This window comes from Triplophysa dalaica, chromosome 7 (genome assembly GCF_015846415.1).
Source record: "Triplophysa dalaica isolate WHDGS20190420 chromosome 7, ASM1584641v1, whole genome shotgun sequence".
Classification (NCBI taxonomy): domain Eukaryota; kingdom Metazoa; phylum Chordata; class Actinopteri; order Cypriniformes; family Nemacheilidae; genus Triplophysa; species Triplophysa dalaica.
The window spans coordinates 4,963,857-4,981,575 of NC_079548.1; the positions used below are offsets into that span (position 1 = coordinate 4,963,857).

The window sequence follows — 17,719 nt, forward strand, 5'->3', positions numbered from 1 at the left end:
CTGAATTCTTAAAAAAAGAACAATAAGAAAATACTAGGCTTCCTGCTTTACGTACTAACGAAGACATTTTGTTCCATACAAAAATAAACTTATTCAACTACTGTATATGGTTACTGTAGTAAATTAATAGTAACCCAAATTTACGTTTACTATTGCATCACTATTGAGAAATATTATATTAAAACTAGGTTAATGTAATATCAATAAATCTCTCCCAAAAAACACTTTAGTAAACTTTAACAGAAACTAACATTGTGTAACCCCGACATCTTATTAGGGATGAAGATGACTCAACAAAGCACAAACCACAGTCTGTTTCTCTGAACAAATGTATTTATTCAACAATATTAAGAATAACTCAAGGATAAATGGAATGGGCAAAGAAACGAAAACGACAAGACACTTTTGAACACCTACAGAGCATGGGGCCCACCAGTTATATCACATAGAGAATACTCCACCAATAAGTGCACACTCACACTACATCACAAGAGAAAGCAAAAGTTCACTTCAAATTCAAGACAACGATAATCACCCAAAATCAAAATCACTACACCTATATACCTTCACCTTGGCGGAGTAATTCACATGGCATATACAAGCGAGAACCCCACATTTCATGGGTCCACAATGGATAGAAAACAAACAAACAAAACAAAACAAACCAAGAAAGAAAGTAAAGATACAAAAATAACTCAAATCACGTTGCCATAACGGACCCGGTTTAACATTTGGATCATACCAAGATACCCATTAAGACACCATAATTTCTGGTAAAGAAAACAAGAAAAGTAATCAGCAATCATGCATTCTTTGCAAAAGAAGAAACACAATGTTTAATTGCCATATAAAAAGTGACTATAATTAAAAACATTTACAATCAAGTATAAAACAAATTAAAATATCAAACTCAATCCAAGAATTTAGTATGGATTAATACCTGCATTTACATGCTTAAATCTCTGAGACACCCAAAGTTTGTTGATCCAAACAGGCACTAAAACACAAGGCACATATAAATATTAAAACCAAGCGAACTCGCAATAGTAAAAAGGATTTGACTAAAATCACCATTGATGCTCTAAAATAGGTCTGCTTAATTCTTTGAAGCAACAAACAACATTTTCTGCCGGGGCACCCACCAATTCAGTTCTGTTAATTGATGGTCTTATCTTCAGCTCTTACACAGCCTTAAGTTCCCACACCACATGGTGCTTCAAAGAGGAAGTTCCTAAAATTGGACTTCCTTTTGTAGCAATCTGACCTGTGGGATTTGTAGTCCATCTCATTTGTAGTCCCTATAACTTCTACCCCATTACAATTGCTTGGTGTTACAACCGTGCATATGTCAAAATGTATTGATTTGTCATTTCTTTAACTTTGAGTATTTCTTATTTTCTATTATCTTAAGCCCATCAGAGAAACACTGCTATAAACCACAGATATTTCCTTCCGTCTTGATTTAGTCCCACATCAGAATTAAATGCCTGGGGGAAGAGGTTGTCCGGTTGGTGCACATCAGAGGGCAAGAGGGGTGTGTGTCTGTCCCAAGGGTTTTGTGTGACGCGGGTATTGCCGTCACCGTGCATCATCTGATCTTGCTGCTACTTGCCAAATAATATTTCTCACGTCGGTGGAGGCATGTGGCCTTCATTAACATGAGGTCAGATGGCCTAATCAATCCTAATCTTACGTTAATAATGTATCTAACAAGAAATTAGGCATCATAGCTAGTTACAATTATAAACTGTGGTCAACAACAAATGCGTCAAGATATTCTTGTGTTATTCTTACAGTACACAAAACCCCCAGATTTAGCACAATGTCTTGAAATCTGAGCTCTGATGAACTACATTAAGGGTGTGTGGATTATATAAAACTGGGTTATAGTGTTACAGGAAGACACCAGCCCCTGGAGATGTGAGTATCATGGAGATCGGTGTAGATCACAGTGGGAATTGTGCCTCTGTATTGTTCAGAGTGTTCAGGTTTATATACTTCACAGTGTGGTTATTTGTGGCTCATGACCCCCCAAGGGTCATAATCAGAAAAGGAGATAGATCAAGTACATTATCTACCTTTGTAGCCTTCTGTTTGTGTTACAGCTTAATTAAATAATGTTTTTATTTTATAACTGGTTCGCATAAAATTCATCTAAGAGAACAATAGGACATTTGTTGGTAAAGGTTGAGACATGTTGGTTTGGGATGTATTGTTACTGCACTGTTCTCGGTATGAAATTAGAGTTTAATTTCTATTTTAAAGACAATCTGGCAAAGTTTACTATGGATTTGTAGAAAAATGTCATATTCTGTATTATGCTACAAACTGTAAGTTTATCTTTAAATAAATATGCATGCTACTTTGTCAAAAAATGAACCTATGCAACTTCCAGGCGAGTTCAGAGCAACCTCTTTTTGTGACTTATTCTGACAGCGCCTCCTAGTAGATCTCTATGAAATGGACAGAACCTCAAAGCTTAGCACTTATTTTTGTGACAATCTCAAGCTTTTCTAAAATAATTTGTATTTCCTTTTTATGAATAGGTTATAACAAAACGTGTTGATAAGTATGCCTTCAAATGACTTAGTGATAGTTCACCCAAAAATAATGTCATCATTACTCGCACTCTTTTATTACAAACATTTATAACTTTCTTTGCGATGCAGAACACAAAAGATATTTTGTAGAAAGTTGGTAACCGAACAGCAGTGGACCCCATTCACTTCTATTGTATGGACACAAAACCAGTGAAGCGGGCCAGTTTTAAACATCTCCTTTTGTGTTTTAGGGAAGAAAATCAGAAAGGCTAGAAATGACAAGAGGGTGAGTACATGATGAGAAAATTATCCATCACTTCAAGTCATTATCTCATAAGAAACATTTCACACCACATTATTGTACAAAATTCTTTATTTACCACATATTGAAGCACATACATGTAACAAAAGTCTTAAAACGTTCTCCCCTCAATCAAATGTCTTAAGACAAGATGACTTTAACTACATTACCTTTATACAGATACTTCTGTTGAGTTACGGAGCTGCATATAAAGCAGTGGGCATGCATATGAAATACGTAACTGCTGTCATTATTTTTATTATTTATTGTTATCAAGTCAACCACATGAACCAATTGAAATTCATATGACAAATGGCACAATAGGAAGGTGATAAAAATCAATCTATAAAAACAATACCAAATGTAACATATTTAACACTATGAAGTATATCTTGAGTAAAAAAACAACAATGCAAAAATAAACATTTGCCATCAAAATGTTTGGCAGCTGTGACAAAATACATTTAAATAAAATCTTAGAGCTTTACCTCATACTCAAGCAATTTAGCATTTGATGGTTCCGTGTTTACAAAGTTGATTTCTGGGAAGGAAACCGAGGTCAATCGTTGTTTTAGAATCTCATCAGTTGAAAAGATCGTCTGAAACAGCCCACAGACTGAGCTCATATCACACTATTTGGCCTGGTTCTTCTTCTTCAGGACATTGAGAAGCTTATCAGTCATAAAATAAGGCCGTTCTGGGCTGCCATCATTTCTCTCCAGGTCCTCCACTGTGTTAAATGGAAATGTGAGAAAGGTTGAGCAACACACAAAACAGGTTAAAGTATCATGAAGTAGATAGATAGAGAAATATTCTTAAAATTCTTATTCTACTTGCAAAATACCATATACATAAAGCAAAGTTTTGTCAAGTGTAACATATGGTAGATTGTTTTTCCACAGATATAAAGAGTTTTTATGATTCTTTAATATTAATATGAAACGGTAACAAAGCTGTTAAGACATCTCGGCTACTGGATACAATTCTTAATGATTTAGATGTATAACTGATGTGTTTTTGTTTTTGGCAATTTTGTACTATAACACATTGTAATTTAAAAAAGATTAAATTAGCACACCTGAAAACAGCAAACCAACAGATGACTTGAATTCAACAGATAATGCATTTTGACCCAAGGGTCTTGCACATTGTTTATTGCACAGAATATTAGACTTATAGAACATAGGCCTATTACAGTTTCAAGTAAAGATTACAAAATAGAAAAGAGCCCAAGAGCCAAGAACAGCCAAATCAGACAGTGAGGTTAAACATGGTGGTTATAGAAAGTTGTAGAAGATTATTACATAAACCCCAAGAAGGCAATAAGGTTTTTGCTTTTTTTAAACTAGTTGTGCATCGCTACCAAGAGTCAACGATTGACACAAAACTTTAAAGTGCGTTAAGAAATATGGCTTAAGGAAAAATGCAGTAATGTTATCAGCAGCAATAGGCTTAAGACATCTCGGTGATGTCCATGACAGTGAAAACTGCAGGGGTTGGACATTTTAAACAGAGATACACACGTATAAGGGACACTTGTTGCACAAACATCTTACAGCTGATGGACAGCTTAAATGTTTAATGGAAAGCCCTGATGTAAAATGGTTCAAAATGTATGATAACAGCAATATTGTGACATCTATTGAAATTAAATAAATGATCATATCTGACAGAATATTAATAATATTGTTGATTACTGTTGCTCTTAACAAGATATTTGTTCAAAATCATTTACAATGTTATTAACACAATATCAATAATCATAGTTAGTAATGTCAAAATTATTTTCTGTAATAATATGTCTGTAAATTGTGATACCCCTACAAGAAAGAGACTTTCTTTTAAAGACATTTCAAAGTCTTGCTGTTCGGCTGATAAACAAGAGAAAATGTGGGCCATTTTTAAATCAGATGTTCTGCCAACACATTAGCAAAGTTTTGATTATTCCCAATATTTCATTCTCTTTTGAGGACGATTCTGAGCAAGACTAAAAAAAGTCTTTGTACTTAACATGTCGTTGAGTAAACTGACTGAATAGACCTATTTCACAGCGTAATGTGTATGAACCCGAAGTAGGTTGAACACTTCACAAAACAGTTGCGTAGACCAGAAGTTAGGCATGTAGCGTTCCCTTTATGCTGATATGTCAAACATATATCAGACCTTGATAATAAATAAATCGCTCAAAAAACAATGATTTTGTAATGTTTGTTTTCCCTATTTTTACATCTTCCAGTAAACCATGAACAAGTCGGACAACATATGTTACTGTTGCTTTTGGTATATAAAATGAATGCCTGTGAGGAAACAAGCTGAATGAATGGAAATCCCTACGTCTGGTCTCGGTCATCCTTTTGTGAAATAGGCAAATTCAGGTGAACACATTTACCAGTCATTTCAAACTTTCACTTATCTGCGATTGCTTGCTAAATAGCAATGGGTCTTGCGAGTATTTTGTCTTGACATGAAATCGAGATTATACTTCCATTACTGCTTGCGAATGTCACTGTTCTGTTTTGTATGGAACTGTCAGCTGCATGGTCTCCTCTCGTGAGGCAGGGGTCCGAGCCGCTGGGTCATCCAGGTCCTTGGTCAGAATCTCGCGGAGAGTAGCAGTCATGTAATACGGGCGTTCCGCGGAGCCGTCGTTACGCTCGAGGTCTTCACCTTTGTGTCGTGTTAGTGGGTTTAAAGGGGGAGGTGTTTTGGGTGGGTTGAGGTTTTTAAAAAAGGATTTGTGATTCATATATAATGTGTCATTTACGATGAGGAGGTTGTTGTTTGGATTGTGATCAACAGATCGAAGGAGGGATAAATAAGGAACAAAGACAGAAGAAATAAGCACCAAAAGGAAAAAGAGAGAGAAAGATTCAGGTTAATACAGGAAAGGTAGACAAGCTTCGAAACCCCAAACATCAGATAAGAAATGCTTCACACCATAATATAAAAGACTCGGATTAGAAAGTCGACATGAGCAAATGGAGCTACATGCACTGCCATGCAGATTAAGCAAAACAACAATACATTTTGATCCCTTCAGGAACTTGTATAGGCGGAAGGTTATTCTTTTTCATTTCATAAATCTACCAAAACAGAGTTTATGTTTATACTTAGTATATACGGAGTGAAAACAGGTAAAAATCAGTACTTACAGAAGCAGAGGAAGAGTGTGTCCACGCACATAGCGTAAACGCTGAAGAATCCATGAGCAATGAGATATGAGCCCACCAACACAGTCTGACGAAAGAACAAAATATATTAAAACATTTCATGCTTACGCATAGATGCACACGAGTTACTAGAAGCAATACAGTATTAACACAAACACATACCAAAATAGGAACCCAGTAGTAATGCAGACTGGGTGCTGCGCCCTTAAACGCATCTGTGTGTCCCGAGAAAAAGAAGAACGCGAAGATACCTGAAAGCAAAAGAGGGGGAGATCAGAACAGGCTTGAGCTTAAAGTATAAAATTACATTTGAACATTTTAAAATGTATTGTATTAATAGTTAACTAGACGAAACCTTAACAAGTTTTCAAATGCTCAAGTATCTCAGGCAGAAACGTATACATACCCACAAGACCCACAATGAGGAGTTTTCCAAGAAACAGGATGAAATCTGTCACTTTATCCAAGACTACCACCCTAAAAAAAACAAAAAAACTTTTAATTGTAAAACATGTTGTAGTTTAATGACGCTCCCTGGTAAGCTGCCTCTATTGCACTATTGTGTCATGCAAAGCAGTGCCGAGGTCACCGACCTGATGACATTTCTCATCAAGAGGAAGAAAGCATCCCGGGCTGAACCGCAGAAGTTTTTCCCGTGTATGGCAACCTGTGACACAGAAGACACTCCATTCAGTTCACATTATAGAATGAAATCACCATCTCACTATCTATATCATAACGTGTTTGTGAAGCCAGAAACTCTAGTTTCTTCAGCTGAAAATAATGCAACTTTACAAAGTCCTCTGTCTATAAACACATACCATAATGTAGGCATTCCTGTTAATGAACTTGATGAACTTCTCCAGGCACCAGAAGCAGCATTTCAGACAGCACATCAAGAATTTGGCAAATTTATTCTCTGCTCCTGCGGTGAGAAAACAAACAAACAAAAAGTTCAAATACAAAACAGAAATAGCATAGTGTTTCTGGCTAATGTATTGTTGGTTACTCTTGATCTGATACTATCTCATTGACAACGTCTTAAAGTCATTATACAACAATTTGGCAGCAAAATCCTGCATTCGTCCAATCGGAATCAAGTGATCTGGATACTTGTGTAATTACTGTAAATGATGCGGTGAAATCTGTGCTCTTACCCTTGAGTTTGTGATCGACATACTCCAGCAGAACCCTGATCACCTGGATAATGGCGAGGATGAGAGAGCCAAACGCAAGAGAACCCGTGTGATACCTGCACATGACCAAAATGAATTTTAAAGGTGAATAAGATGATTTTGCTCATCTTCAACAGTGCAATGCAACGGAAATAAACAAAGTAAATCAACTAAAAAATTTCTTTACAACTTGTCTTTAAAGCGTACATAACATGAGATCATGAAAATGAAATTTCATGCAGTGTGAAATGTTGCCGTGTTTGAAAAGTAAGCAGTCTGCCAAGTTGTAAATCCGAAGGTGAATGAATAAGAAAGTGGTTGGCCTGGAAAAAGGAGTCGACTCTGAATCACGCAAACGAGTCGTCCCTAGTCCAATTCGCGAACCTGCCTACGTTTTGCTAGGACTCCCAGGTGAATACCTAAAGTCTTCTCCCCCAAACACTGTCGCTTATGAGCCTCATTCGCGGTAGACCAATCTCAGCAGACTAGACCATCTGACCAATCACATCATACTTGGCAAGCGGTAAGGAGGGGATTGGCCAGATGAATCGCGGAACGAACTATTTGAGAGTCAGTCAAGAAGTAAGGTAAGAATAACTGCCTATTATTATATAGTGTTTTACACACATGTACATAAACTTGTTGTTGGACAATCCATAAACCAAAGTGGGACCTTAAAAATCCCCAGTTATGTACTCTTTAAAAAAACACCGCAAGTCATTTGTGAAGAATTACCTGAGGGATCTGCCCAGAGCGGCACAGAGAGGGAAGGCGGGCATTTCTTTAGATTTATTTAAAGCCCAGTAGTAGGAGGCAAAAGCTCCTGCCAGAGTCATCTGACCCAGGGCAGTGACGAAGTTGGCACACCAGAAGAACAGGAAGACGTTGTAGAACTGAAAGAAGATAAGGTACTTGTGGTACGGCGTCTCTCCACCATAGAAAGCAAAGAGACACTCTGAGCGTGGACATTCTCTCTTTATCTCAGACATGGTGAAGTTCTACAAAAGCAGAGGAAAATAAAACATTTGGTCAAATACACATTACAATATTCTCTCAAATTTTTCCACAAATGCTTTTCTTAGGTGTGTAACTATTGTAGATAAATCTTAGTGTGTGCCCAAAATGATGCAAGGTGCAGATAGGGCATGAGGACGCATTATCGAGCACAAACCTCAGGGTTGCACGTTAATCTGGAATGAGAACACACGGTTTCATTAAAGACTTTATAAACAGGTTCACTGGATGTGGAGAGAAAGCTGATCAGGACAGTTAAGGGTTACCAACATGATTTCTGATGACAAATATCTTAAATAAACAATTAATTTGACAGTGTCCAGTAGATGAATTTGCTTGATGAGTCAGAAGTTAATATTGTACTATATTTCTTGCAAAATTAAAAAAATTGTATTATATCTCCAACAACTTAAATTTGAATGTTTGAATGTGTTTTTGGTTTGTGTTGCAGGAGCAAAAGTATGCAAAAATCTTGAATTTTTAAGTCAACCTTTAACCTTGTCAATGAAATCCCTTTAAAGAGATGATTAGAGGTCAGCTGCTGTCTGAAGCCCAGTATTAAATGTTAAAGCGACAGTTCATCCAAAAATAAAAAAATAAATGGACATTATTTACTCCCCCTTGAATTTTTTACTCACCCAAAGAGAAAGATATTTGGAAGAATGCTTGTAACCAAACAGTTCTTGGCCACCATTGACTACCATAGTAAAAAAAATGACAATGTCGTCAAAGTGCCCCAAAACTACATTCTTCAAATTATCTTATTTTGCGTTCAACAGAACAAAGAAATTTATAGAATTATTTTGTTTGCTATGGTAGTAAAAAGTGCCCCAGAAATGTTTGCTTTTCATCATTCTTCAAAATATCTTCTTTTGTGTTCGACAAAACAAAGGAATTTATAGAAATATTTTGTTTACTATGGTTGTCAATGGTGGCCAAGAACTGTTTGGATACAAGCATTCATCCAACTATATTTCTCTTAAATTAAATTAAATTGAAACAAAGCTCGAGGGCGAGTAAACAAAGACGGAATTTTCATTTTGGAGAGAACAGTTTCAGTTGAATATATTCTCCAAAAGGATACACGGCAGTGATGGCCCAGTAAGCAATGACCACAGTCAGGAGGAGGAAGGTAAAAATAGGGTAGAAGAGTGCTGACATCACATAACCGATGGCTCTGAAAGGGGTAAAAAAAACTGGTCAGTAGGACAAAATCTTCATAATTTATCAACAGCTGATAAATATTGTGGCAAAAGCGACAGACCTGCTGGCTTCTTTCATGAGCTCGATAGCGATACGGATTCTGTTCCTCAGGAAGATTAGGACCAGGATGATGATCAACTCCACGATGGCCAGAATGATGACTGCAGGGAGAAACATGACATCTCGATATGAACTCATATGTATAACAAGTAGAAAAATTGTAACGCAACGTTTAAAATTCTGACAACTTTAATGACATAAGTGGTCAACTCACTGAAGGCAAGCCAGGTCTGTCTGATGTGCAGGTACACGGTGAAGTCAGGTTGAAATCCGATCTGCTGTAGGGTTACATTAGCACCAGGTGTGTCCTTCAGAGTGATATACTTATAACTGCAGTGACCGATACCTGAGTAAACAACACGCACAATGAAACTATTGTTTTTTTTCCTTTAACCTGATGGTACAACAAACCAACGTTTAAAGACTGTACCGTAACCAATGACAACAATGACCATGAGGATCATGACCCAGGTCATGATTCCAGCCAGAAAGCGCAGAAGAACGATGAAGATCAGACTCACTACCACAGCAATCAACAAACAACTAAAGACACAGATGATAACCACATGATGAACTTCATGTCAAATACTGATGAATGGTTTTAGAAACCAGGAGATATATTGACTATTATAACCACTTACATTAAGATCCAGTACCAAGACTTTGTGTAATCTTCAAAGATCTTCATTGCAACTTGTCGACCCTCCATGACTACCGTGGCATTCCTGTGATCAAAGCAAATGTGGATTGACAATCGATAGCTCTCTTAAATTGTCTCTCCATCTTCATTTGTTGGATGCACAAACATACAGTAGAATCGCTGGCTTTTTTAAGCTTTGCCACTTGTTACAGTCAGCAAAACAATTTTATTTTATATAAACAAGTTCTTACTTCACTCCGGCAATAAGGTCCTTGGCATTTCTCGTGTTTCCCTCTCCGTCATCAAACGTTTCTTTATCACCCACTGTGATGACTTCACCCTTTTTGCCCAGAGATGGAAAGCAGCGTTGCAAAACTTAGAGAGAAATATCAAATATTAGTCATGTTCTAGCGATGTCAAACAGAAACTTCATCTGCAATAATCACAATATATATTTAAATAGCAATAAAGATCAGCAATGAATCAAGAGTCTTACATGCTTTGCTGGAAACCAGGACAGACGGGCACAGTTTCTGTTTCAAAATGTCTGGCACAGTCTTTATAAGAGAGAGAAAGTCATCAGTCAATAGACATTTACAGGGAGTTATAGTAGCCCCCCAAAAAACTTTTTTCATTCAAACTTGCCTTCAACCCTGGGTCTTCTCTACAAAAGCCTTTGTAATAATTCCAATCGTTTGGATTTTTGTTGGCAGTAAGCAGTGTCATTGTACGATCTGGGCATTTCTCTACGCACACCTAAACACAGATATAAAAACAAATGATGTCATTGCAAGGACTGAAGGATAAAAGGTCAAGGACAACCCATTCATGTGCAGGCCTTGAAAAAAAGCTGTTGTTTTGCATTAACTATCCAGTCTTGTGAAAAGTGTATGAACGTTGTTTCAAAGTCTGTCCGCTATAACATTTAGTCCATTTATCAATTTTCACCACAAGAGTTGTATTTAAAAACTGTATAGATCACATGTCAATCAAAACTAAAAATAGAGTGGGAGAGATAAAGAAAGAGACAAACCTGTGGGGTGGGACACTGGAACTCCAGCAGAACCATGGGGCTGGCACACTTCATGATGTTAAAGTAAAACAACAGCGGCTTCTTCCTGCGTCACACGTCACAAGAATAAACACACGTCATCACTCAAAGAGTGACGCTAAGACAACAATGACACAAAGTGCAAATCTATGATCATGTCATGTTCGGAAGTGCTTACTCCAGATTTCCCTGTCCACAGAACTGTCCCATGCTGTCTGTAGGGTAGATCACCTTCCGTGGATCTCCATGAGACCAGGCTGACGTAGAAAGATACAAATGATTAATAAACACACAGCAGGATTTAAGATTTACACCAAATGTATACACATACAAATCAACACAGAGAAGTTTGGACTGTTCAACGATTAATCACATGCAGGATAAAAGTTTGTGTATACATTTTAATATGCACTGTGAATATTTATTTTAAGTTTATCAGCACATACACAATATATTAAGGAAGTATTTGCATGTATATAATATTAATATTTATTTATATATAATTTGAATTATATATTAACATTTATTCATTCAATATTTTTCTTAAATATATACATGTACGTGTTAACATAGTTAATACAAAATTAATATGCACAGTACACAGGTGTGTTTCATAATGTAAACACAAACTTTTATTCTGGATGCGATTGATTGTTAAAACAGCCCTCACCGAAGTCATAGCGTTTTTGTATTTTCAGCCAGTTTATCAGGAGTGGCTGATGCATACTTCTTATCTTAGAAGGCCGTTTCGTGGTACTTATGTAAATCTGGATGTTCAGAGTGTTTTTTTCAGCTTGATAGATTGTTGGGTAACAGCCAAATGTGTCAAAGTCTCACATCCATACAAACTGTCCCACGTCCTTCGACACACAGGTGTATGGATAAGTTTGACAAAGCAAAGTTGAAAAACGACTTACCCACAATTCCCACCGCGAGGTACCCCACGATGGCCACCAGGAAGAAGATGCAGCAAATAATGTCTGTACATCCTCTGTGGTGTGAAGAGAAACAGCCATTAGAAATAAAAAGTGGTCAACTTGATCAACTTCTGGATGAATTTTGGTGTTACAGACATATTACAAAGGGCTGTGACAAAACCTGAGCAGTCACAGACGCAGCGATATTTTTAATCCTGTTTGATAGTACTATTTTGTAATCAAGAAAGGCTGATCAAGTTATCGTAGCCATGGAGGAATTCAAAGCTGCTAGCATTTATACAATGACATTACAGAGCATGTCTAATATAAAAGCGTGTTAAGCTCATCTAAAATGAACACGTCTGTTTAACGGAATAAGAAAAAAAGGCTTTAATAACATTTCATCCCAGTATGTGGCAAAAACGGCACAGCTGTTCTGCCAACAACATACCCAAGAAATCCCCAAAGTAAATACTGCATAAATTATGTGAGATATTTTTATGTTTTAAAGAATGAAACACAATTTCTAAGCAAAACATTTCAAAAAGGCATTTGTATGCACATGTATTAAGTGTGATTAATACATAAAAACGTGACATTTTATTACCTGTTGTGAATAGGCCCTTTGAAAGTGGGGTCATATTTTTTGGGCGGTCCTGTAAGGAGAAATAAAACGGTCATACTCATTTCTTAACTGGGTCATTATAAATCATCAACATGGTTTAATATGGAAACCAGTAACATTTCATAGATACTCTTTAGGCTTTTGAGAGACACAATTACAGCTTGTGTTGAAGCTAACATTCCAGACGTGTGAGTAATGGGAAAGGAAGCTTTACATATATTCAGACAAGATCATCCAGCAACAGAGGACACGTGACCACCAGAATGTACTGCATCACACCACCAAAACCACAGCGGAGCAGGGAATTCATTTCACTCGGGCAGACATGAAGACTAGCCAGAAATACAAGGGCTTTCTAAGGCTCTAATGGATGGAAGAATGAAGTTCATGTGGTGCTGAGCTACTTGCCTGTTTCAGCTGAGCTTTCTAAGCCAAGCATCACTGTCACTATTGCTTAGGTAGGTGTTTACACAAACTTAAACCGAAGGGTGACAAGTCTTACATGTCACAAACATATCAAATACTATGAGTCAGATAGATTAAGTTAAATAAACAGTGGCTCCAAAGGTATTAAAGCCACCCTTAAATACACACATTACAATACAGATTACATTACAGAAGCAAATGTGAAAGCAAATTGCGATTATTTTAAAGAATGAAACACATTTACCAAGCATACTTTTCAAAAAGGCATTTGTATGCACAGATCTTTTAAAATAAGAGCAAGTTTTTATGGAAAGTTTTACTTTCTGGATGGTTAACAGTACGGCGGTTACTGGAACTAGAGAAGGAAATCATTTCTCGGAGTCATTCTTAGATCGTTTTTAGAGAAGTTTTAAGGTCGTTTGTTTGTTGTCTAAAGTAAGGAAACGTAAACACTTTTCAAGTGCGCCGTCCAATCCGTTTCCACAGTACTTCAATAATGTAAACAGACTTTAAACTATAAACAGATGCGAAAATGCTCTTATTCTCAAACCACAAAACAGACTTGTGGGAGAATCTGGCAGATCTTTTCCTTTTAGTTTCTCAACTGTGTTTCGGATCACAGAGAGTGAAAATGTGCTTGTGTTTATGTATGAAAAACAATAATGTGAAACAAAGCTATTGCGCATTAAAACATGCATAAAACATGTAAATCATCTTAACCTACAAATTGATTTGATGGCAGTCTTTCTTTAAAACTATATGAAGATTAAAACAACAAAGGTCAACTGTATAATTCACTTAATTTAGTATGAAAACTTTTGCAAGCATTTTTCTTTACAGTGATTTCTTCCTTCTAACACGGAGTAGATTTCTGAAATGTAGTCAACCTTGACCACTTCATGAGAATATGACAATGGAATTTCTGCTGTGGCATTTCAGCCTGTTGTCAACATCCACACCCACAGTCTTTCAAAATGGAGTGCTTTAGTTACGATTTTCGTAACGGCTTAGAAATCATTCCTACACCCCCGTAACAATATTAAACACAAATGTGCACACAAGACAAGATATCTAATCAGTTTATATTACCGTTTGTTTTGTAAGCATCTTCCTCCTCAGGCATCTTGATTTTAAGCGTGTCTATCTGCTGATCTGATAAGTCCACTATACCTCACTTCCTGTTCTCAGTCACGATAATAACCGACCGCTGTAGAAAACTGGTCGAACCAGTGTCAAACAGGTCTACAAAGGGGATGAACCTTTTCAAAACACAACATCTTGAGAGTTCCCTTATTTTAACTCTTTCCCCACCAGAAAAAGTTGCCGGAATTTTTTTTCACTTTCACAAAACTTTAATGTGCCCCAAATATTTTCCACGATATGTGCAATATACCAAGGAATATCAAGGAAAGCCAATAGTGAGAAAACTATTTTACACACGGTTTCCAACTTATGTGTTCCATAAATGTGACATGGGGTTGGAACAACATGAAAGTCAGTACGAGTGTGAATGATGACAGAATTTTTATTCTTAACAATTTTTTTTCTTTTATATAAGACAATCTTTTGAAACACTGTAACAGCGATCACAATGAAAAGATCAAACATTTGGCTTCATCTGGACGGTTCCAGACCATCGCAATTATTGCACATCTCAATAGAAGACACTAAGGGGAGCAGTAGTGTATTTATTGTACCTAAAACATAGTAATACTTAAAAAAATGAACCACCGCAACACAAGAAAATAAAAAGTTTAGCATATACAATAAAAATAACCTGCAGAACAATTTAATATTATTTAAGATAATCTCAGTGTGAAATCCAATCTACCAAAATTTCATTTACATAGAAGTAAAATTTTATTGTAGTCTTGTAAGCAAGAAAAAAACAGGCTAGAAGCATTACTATGACTGATAGCATTTCATTGGTGGCTTCAATTCATTCCTGATCAATTTACCTAATTTACAAGTATTTGGCGGTTGTATAAATGAAACGTAAAACCTTAAATATATGATGAACCAGTATTTCCAAGAAAAAAACATAGCCTTATATTCAGAACAATATGGTTGTTTCAAAGCTGACTCAAAAACGTATGATAATTAAATGTCAAAGCCCTATAACGGACAATTAATCGTCATAGTCGCAATGATTCACTACAAAATTAATCGTCAGCTAAATTTCATAATCGTGACTGCCCTACTTCAAATTGTAAAAATGAATGTCCAAAACAGTGGCCATTAGTGTAAGCATGTAAAAAAAGCAAAGGAAATCAAATCAATAGCACTTCCTTTTTACATGAGGAGTAATGGAAGGAAAGCTGTTCACTAGCCTAGCGTCATCACATAATAAATGCTCTTACAGAGACATGAGAATTGATCAAATATTACTGTAAAGGTTCTGTTGCTGACAGTAATTCCGGGAGAATAAAAATCAAAAACACACAATTAAGACATGATATACTTTATGTTGCGAGGAAATTGAGATATAACCCCAAACCTTAGGTTAAATCTTGGCTGTTTCCTGTGTTCTTGATAATAAGGAAATGCACTGATTAATTCAGGACGTTATGAAATAAACAGAACTCTAAACCTGACTTTAACTGGAAATATTTACTTTGCACTAGACTATACGAAGAAGTGTGTTCAAAACCTTAAGACTATGACACTAAATCTCTCTGTTACTTTATACTATTATTCTATTTATTCTATAATAGCAATAGTAAACAATGAAGGGGTGTGTCCAAACATTTCACTAGTATTGCGTATTGCTAAAGTGTGGCACAACTGCAATACTGTTAAAACTGTTAGAACTGCTAAAAAGTAGCTTGCTCATAACGTCTGTGATACATGACACTGTTATTCCTTCCATAATTTGAAACATCTGCTCAATTGCTCTGGTCGTGGGCCTTCAGCGGCTAAAATAGCACATAAATACAGTACAGCTCAGAAATATCCTTTATATCTTGCTAAAAACCACCCTATAATTATATCTAATTTGACTTGTGGGCACACTGGGCAGGCCTCCCATAACTTAGTCCCTCGACTTCAGTTCTGAACTGCAAGAGTTACAAGGAAAACTAGAGTAAAATGTAAAGGTAGTGTTTCTGCAACTATTAGGCCTAAATTAACGGATCAAATAACAAAGCTTTCAGAGTAAAATTCATAGCAAACAACATTCATGCGGGGATGTGGTTCTAAAATAGTTCGATAAATAAATGAGAGAGGGGAAGAAAAAGCGTGCTTGTAAATAGATATAGATGCTTTATAGAAAATGAGGACGAGAATGTGCCTAGACAAACACGCTTGAGCTATTATTACATTAACGTTAGTCAAATGTGATCCAGTGGCTTGCAGAAGAACCGATTCGATATGTCCAAGTTAGACGGCATTGTAACTATTGTTGTGTAATTGTGGATTAAGTGTTTTCAATGTTATTGTCCATACCTAAGGGCATTCACAACACACAGACAGCAACCATGTGCAGGCAATTACACCAAACACAATTCACCCACTGTCGATATGCCAAGGAGGGATTTTAGTCATAGCCAACACCCAACAGCTGCACGGGTTCATATTCCCATGTGAAGTTTCACATAATTTCTGTATTGGTTTGTTGTGTGATATGACTTTCCAAGATTGGGAAATACAATAGAGGTAAACAGGCCCACCTATCCACAAAACCTGTCTTTACTATATGGAAAAAAAAGTGTTGCTTACTTTAATAATAAAATGAGGGTTATAAACCATTGTAACATTTGGGGCATATATGTGTATATATAAAGAAGTATAACAGAAAGAAACCTTATTTAAACGACCTCCATATTTACAGAAAGCAGAAATAGGTTATTTGTTCAAATACTTCAAGTCACAATATTAGTAAACATGACAGTTCAACAATTTAAATACAATGCAGCACATTCAATTAATAAATTACAGTGCAAAATATAATCTGAATTTAAATGCAACAATCATACTGCAGCTTTAAATAGCGGGTATTTTAATTGGCGTTGCTCTACTATACAACTAACCAAAGCACACACAATACCATTAAAAGCCACAGTGTGCTTCACCACAACACAACATGTACACTCAAATTTAGCAAACACATTAGCTGAGACTACTGGCTCTATACTGGGTAACATTACACGTTATAAGGAAAATATACCTAATATAAAAGAATTAAAATCGCTTTCAGTTTCTGTTCTGTACGCGAAGGCTGGCATTCCGACCATCAACTTTCACAACAGTAACACACTGGCAACATACGACACTAAAGACGAAACAAACTTACCGTATTTGGGTCCTTCGTCCATGACGTCCATTTTAGAGATAGTACGTTTATACTTAAACTACAAACTATACTATGTGCTGGAGTATAGTTCAGTGCTACTGCTCGTCACTGGTCTCTCCATCAGAAACTGCCGAGCAATGAGTATTTATCCACCACGAGTCCTCAAAAACACGCGGGGTGGGTCCGACTGGCCAGCCAACTGCGGACCTGGCGATTCCCTGATTGACAGTTATGAACACCAATCATTGGGTTTGTTCGTATCTGACAAAGACGCTGGTTTTGATAAATATTAAATATAATTTTAAA

The 17,719-nt window shown here is 36.5% G+C and overlaps 1 protein-coding gene across 4 annotated transcripts; it reads right to left on the reverse strand.

The window, feature by feature from the left end:
* Positions 1–2,895: 2,895 nt before the first annotated feature.
* zgc:63569 (choline transporter-like protein 2) lies at positions 2,896–17,572 on the reverse strand. 4 transcript variants are annotated; one of them, XM_056752561.1, is made up of 22 exons: positions 17,414–17,572; positions 12,679–12,727; positions 12,072–12,145; positions 11,333–11,411; positions 11,137–11,221; positions 10,749–10,859; positions 10,600–10,660; positions 10,355–10,478; positions 10,105–10,188; positions 9,894–10,006; positions 9,678–9,809; positions 9,465–9,564; positions 9,285–9,377; positions 8,358–8,442; positions 7,922–8,184; positions 7,169–7,263; positions 6,833–6,936; positions 6,605–6,678; positions 6,418–6,488; positions 6,174–6,262; positions 5,994–6,078; positions 2,896–3,571 (listed from the first exon to the last, which is right to left on the reverse strand). In XM_056752561.1, the coding sequence occupies exons 1-22, from the start codon at positions 17,442–17,444 to the stop codon at positions 3,474–3,476; spliced, it is 2,100 nt and encodes a 699-aa protein (XP_056608539.1). In that variant the 5' UTR covers positions 17,445–17,572; the 3' UTR covers positions 2,896–3,473. The 4 variants fall into 4 exon arrangements, with proteins under 4 accessions (XP_056608539.1, XP_056608538.1, XP_056608537.1 ...); XM_056752560.1 differs by lacking the exon at positions 17,414–17,572 and adding an exon at positions 14,212–14,339; XM_056752559.1 differs by lacking the exon at positions 2,896–3,571 and adding an exon at positions 3,946–5,508.
* Between the last annotated feature and the right edge of the window lie 147 nt (positions 17,573–17,719).

What these genes read in the sequence shown, in the direction of transcription:
- zgc:63569 (XM_056752558.1), bottom strand. Translation starts at nt 14,245, where the DNA reads ATGCCTGAGGAGGAAGATGCTTACAAAACAAACG. An exon ending in ACAGGAATGCCTACATTATG is followed by an intron (nt 6,679 to 6,832) that starts GTATGTGTTTAT and finishes TCTGTGTCACAG; the next exon opens with GTTGCCATACACGGGAAAAA. An exon ending in CACACTCTTCCTCTGCTTCT is followed by an intron (nt 5,509 to 5,993) that starts GTAAGTACTGAT and finishes CACGACACAAAG; the next exon opens with GTGAAGACCTCGAGCGTAAC.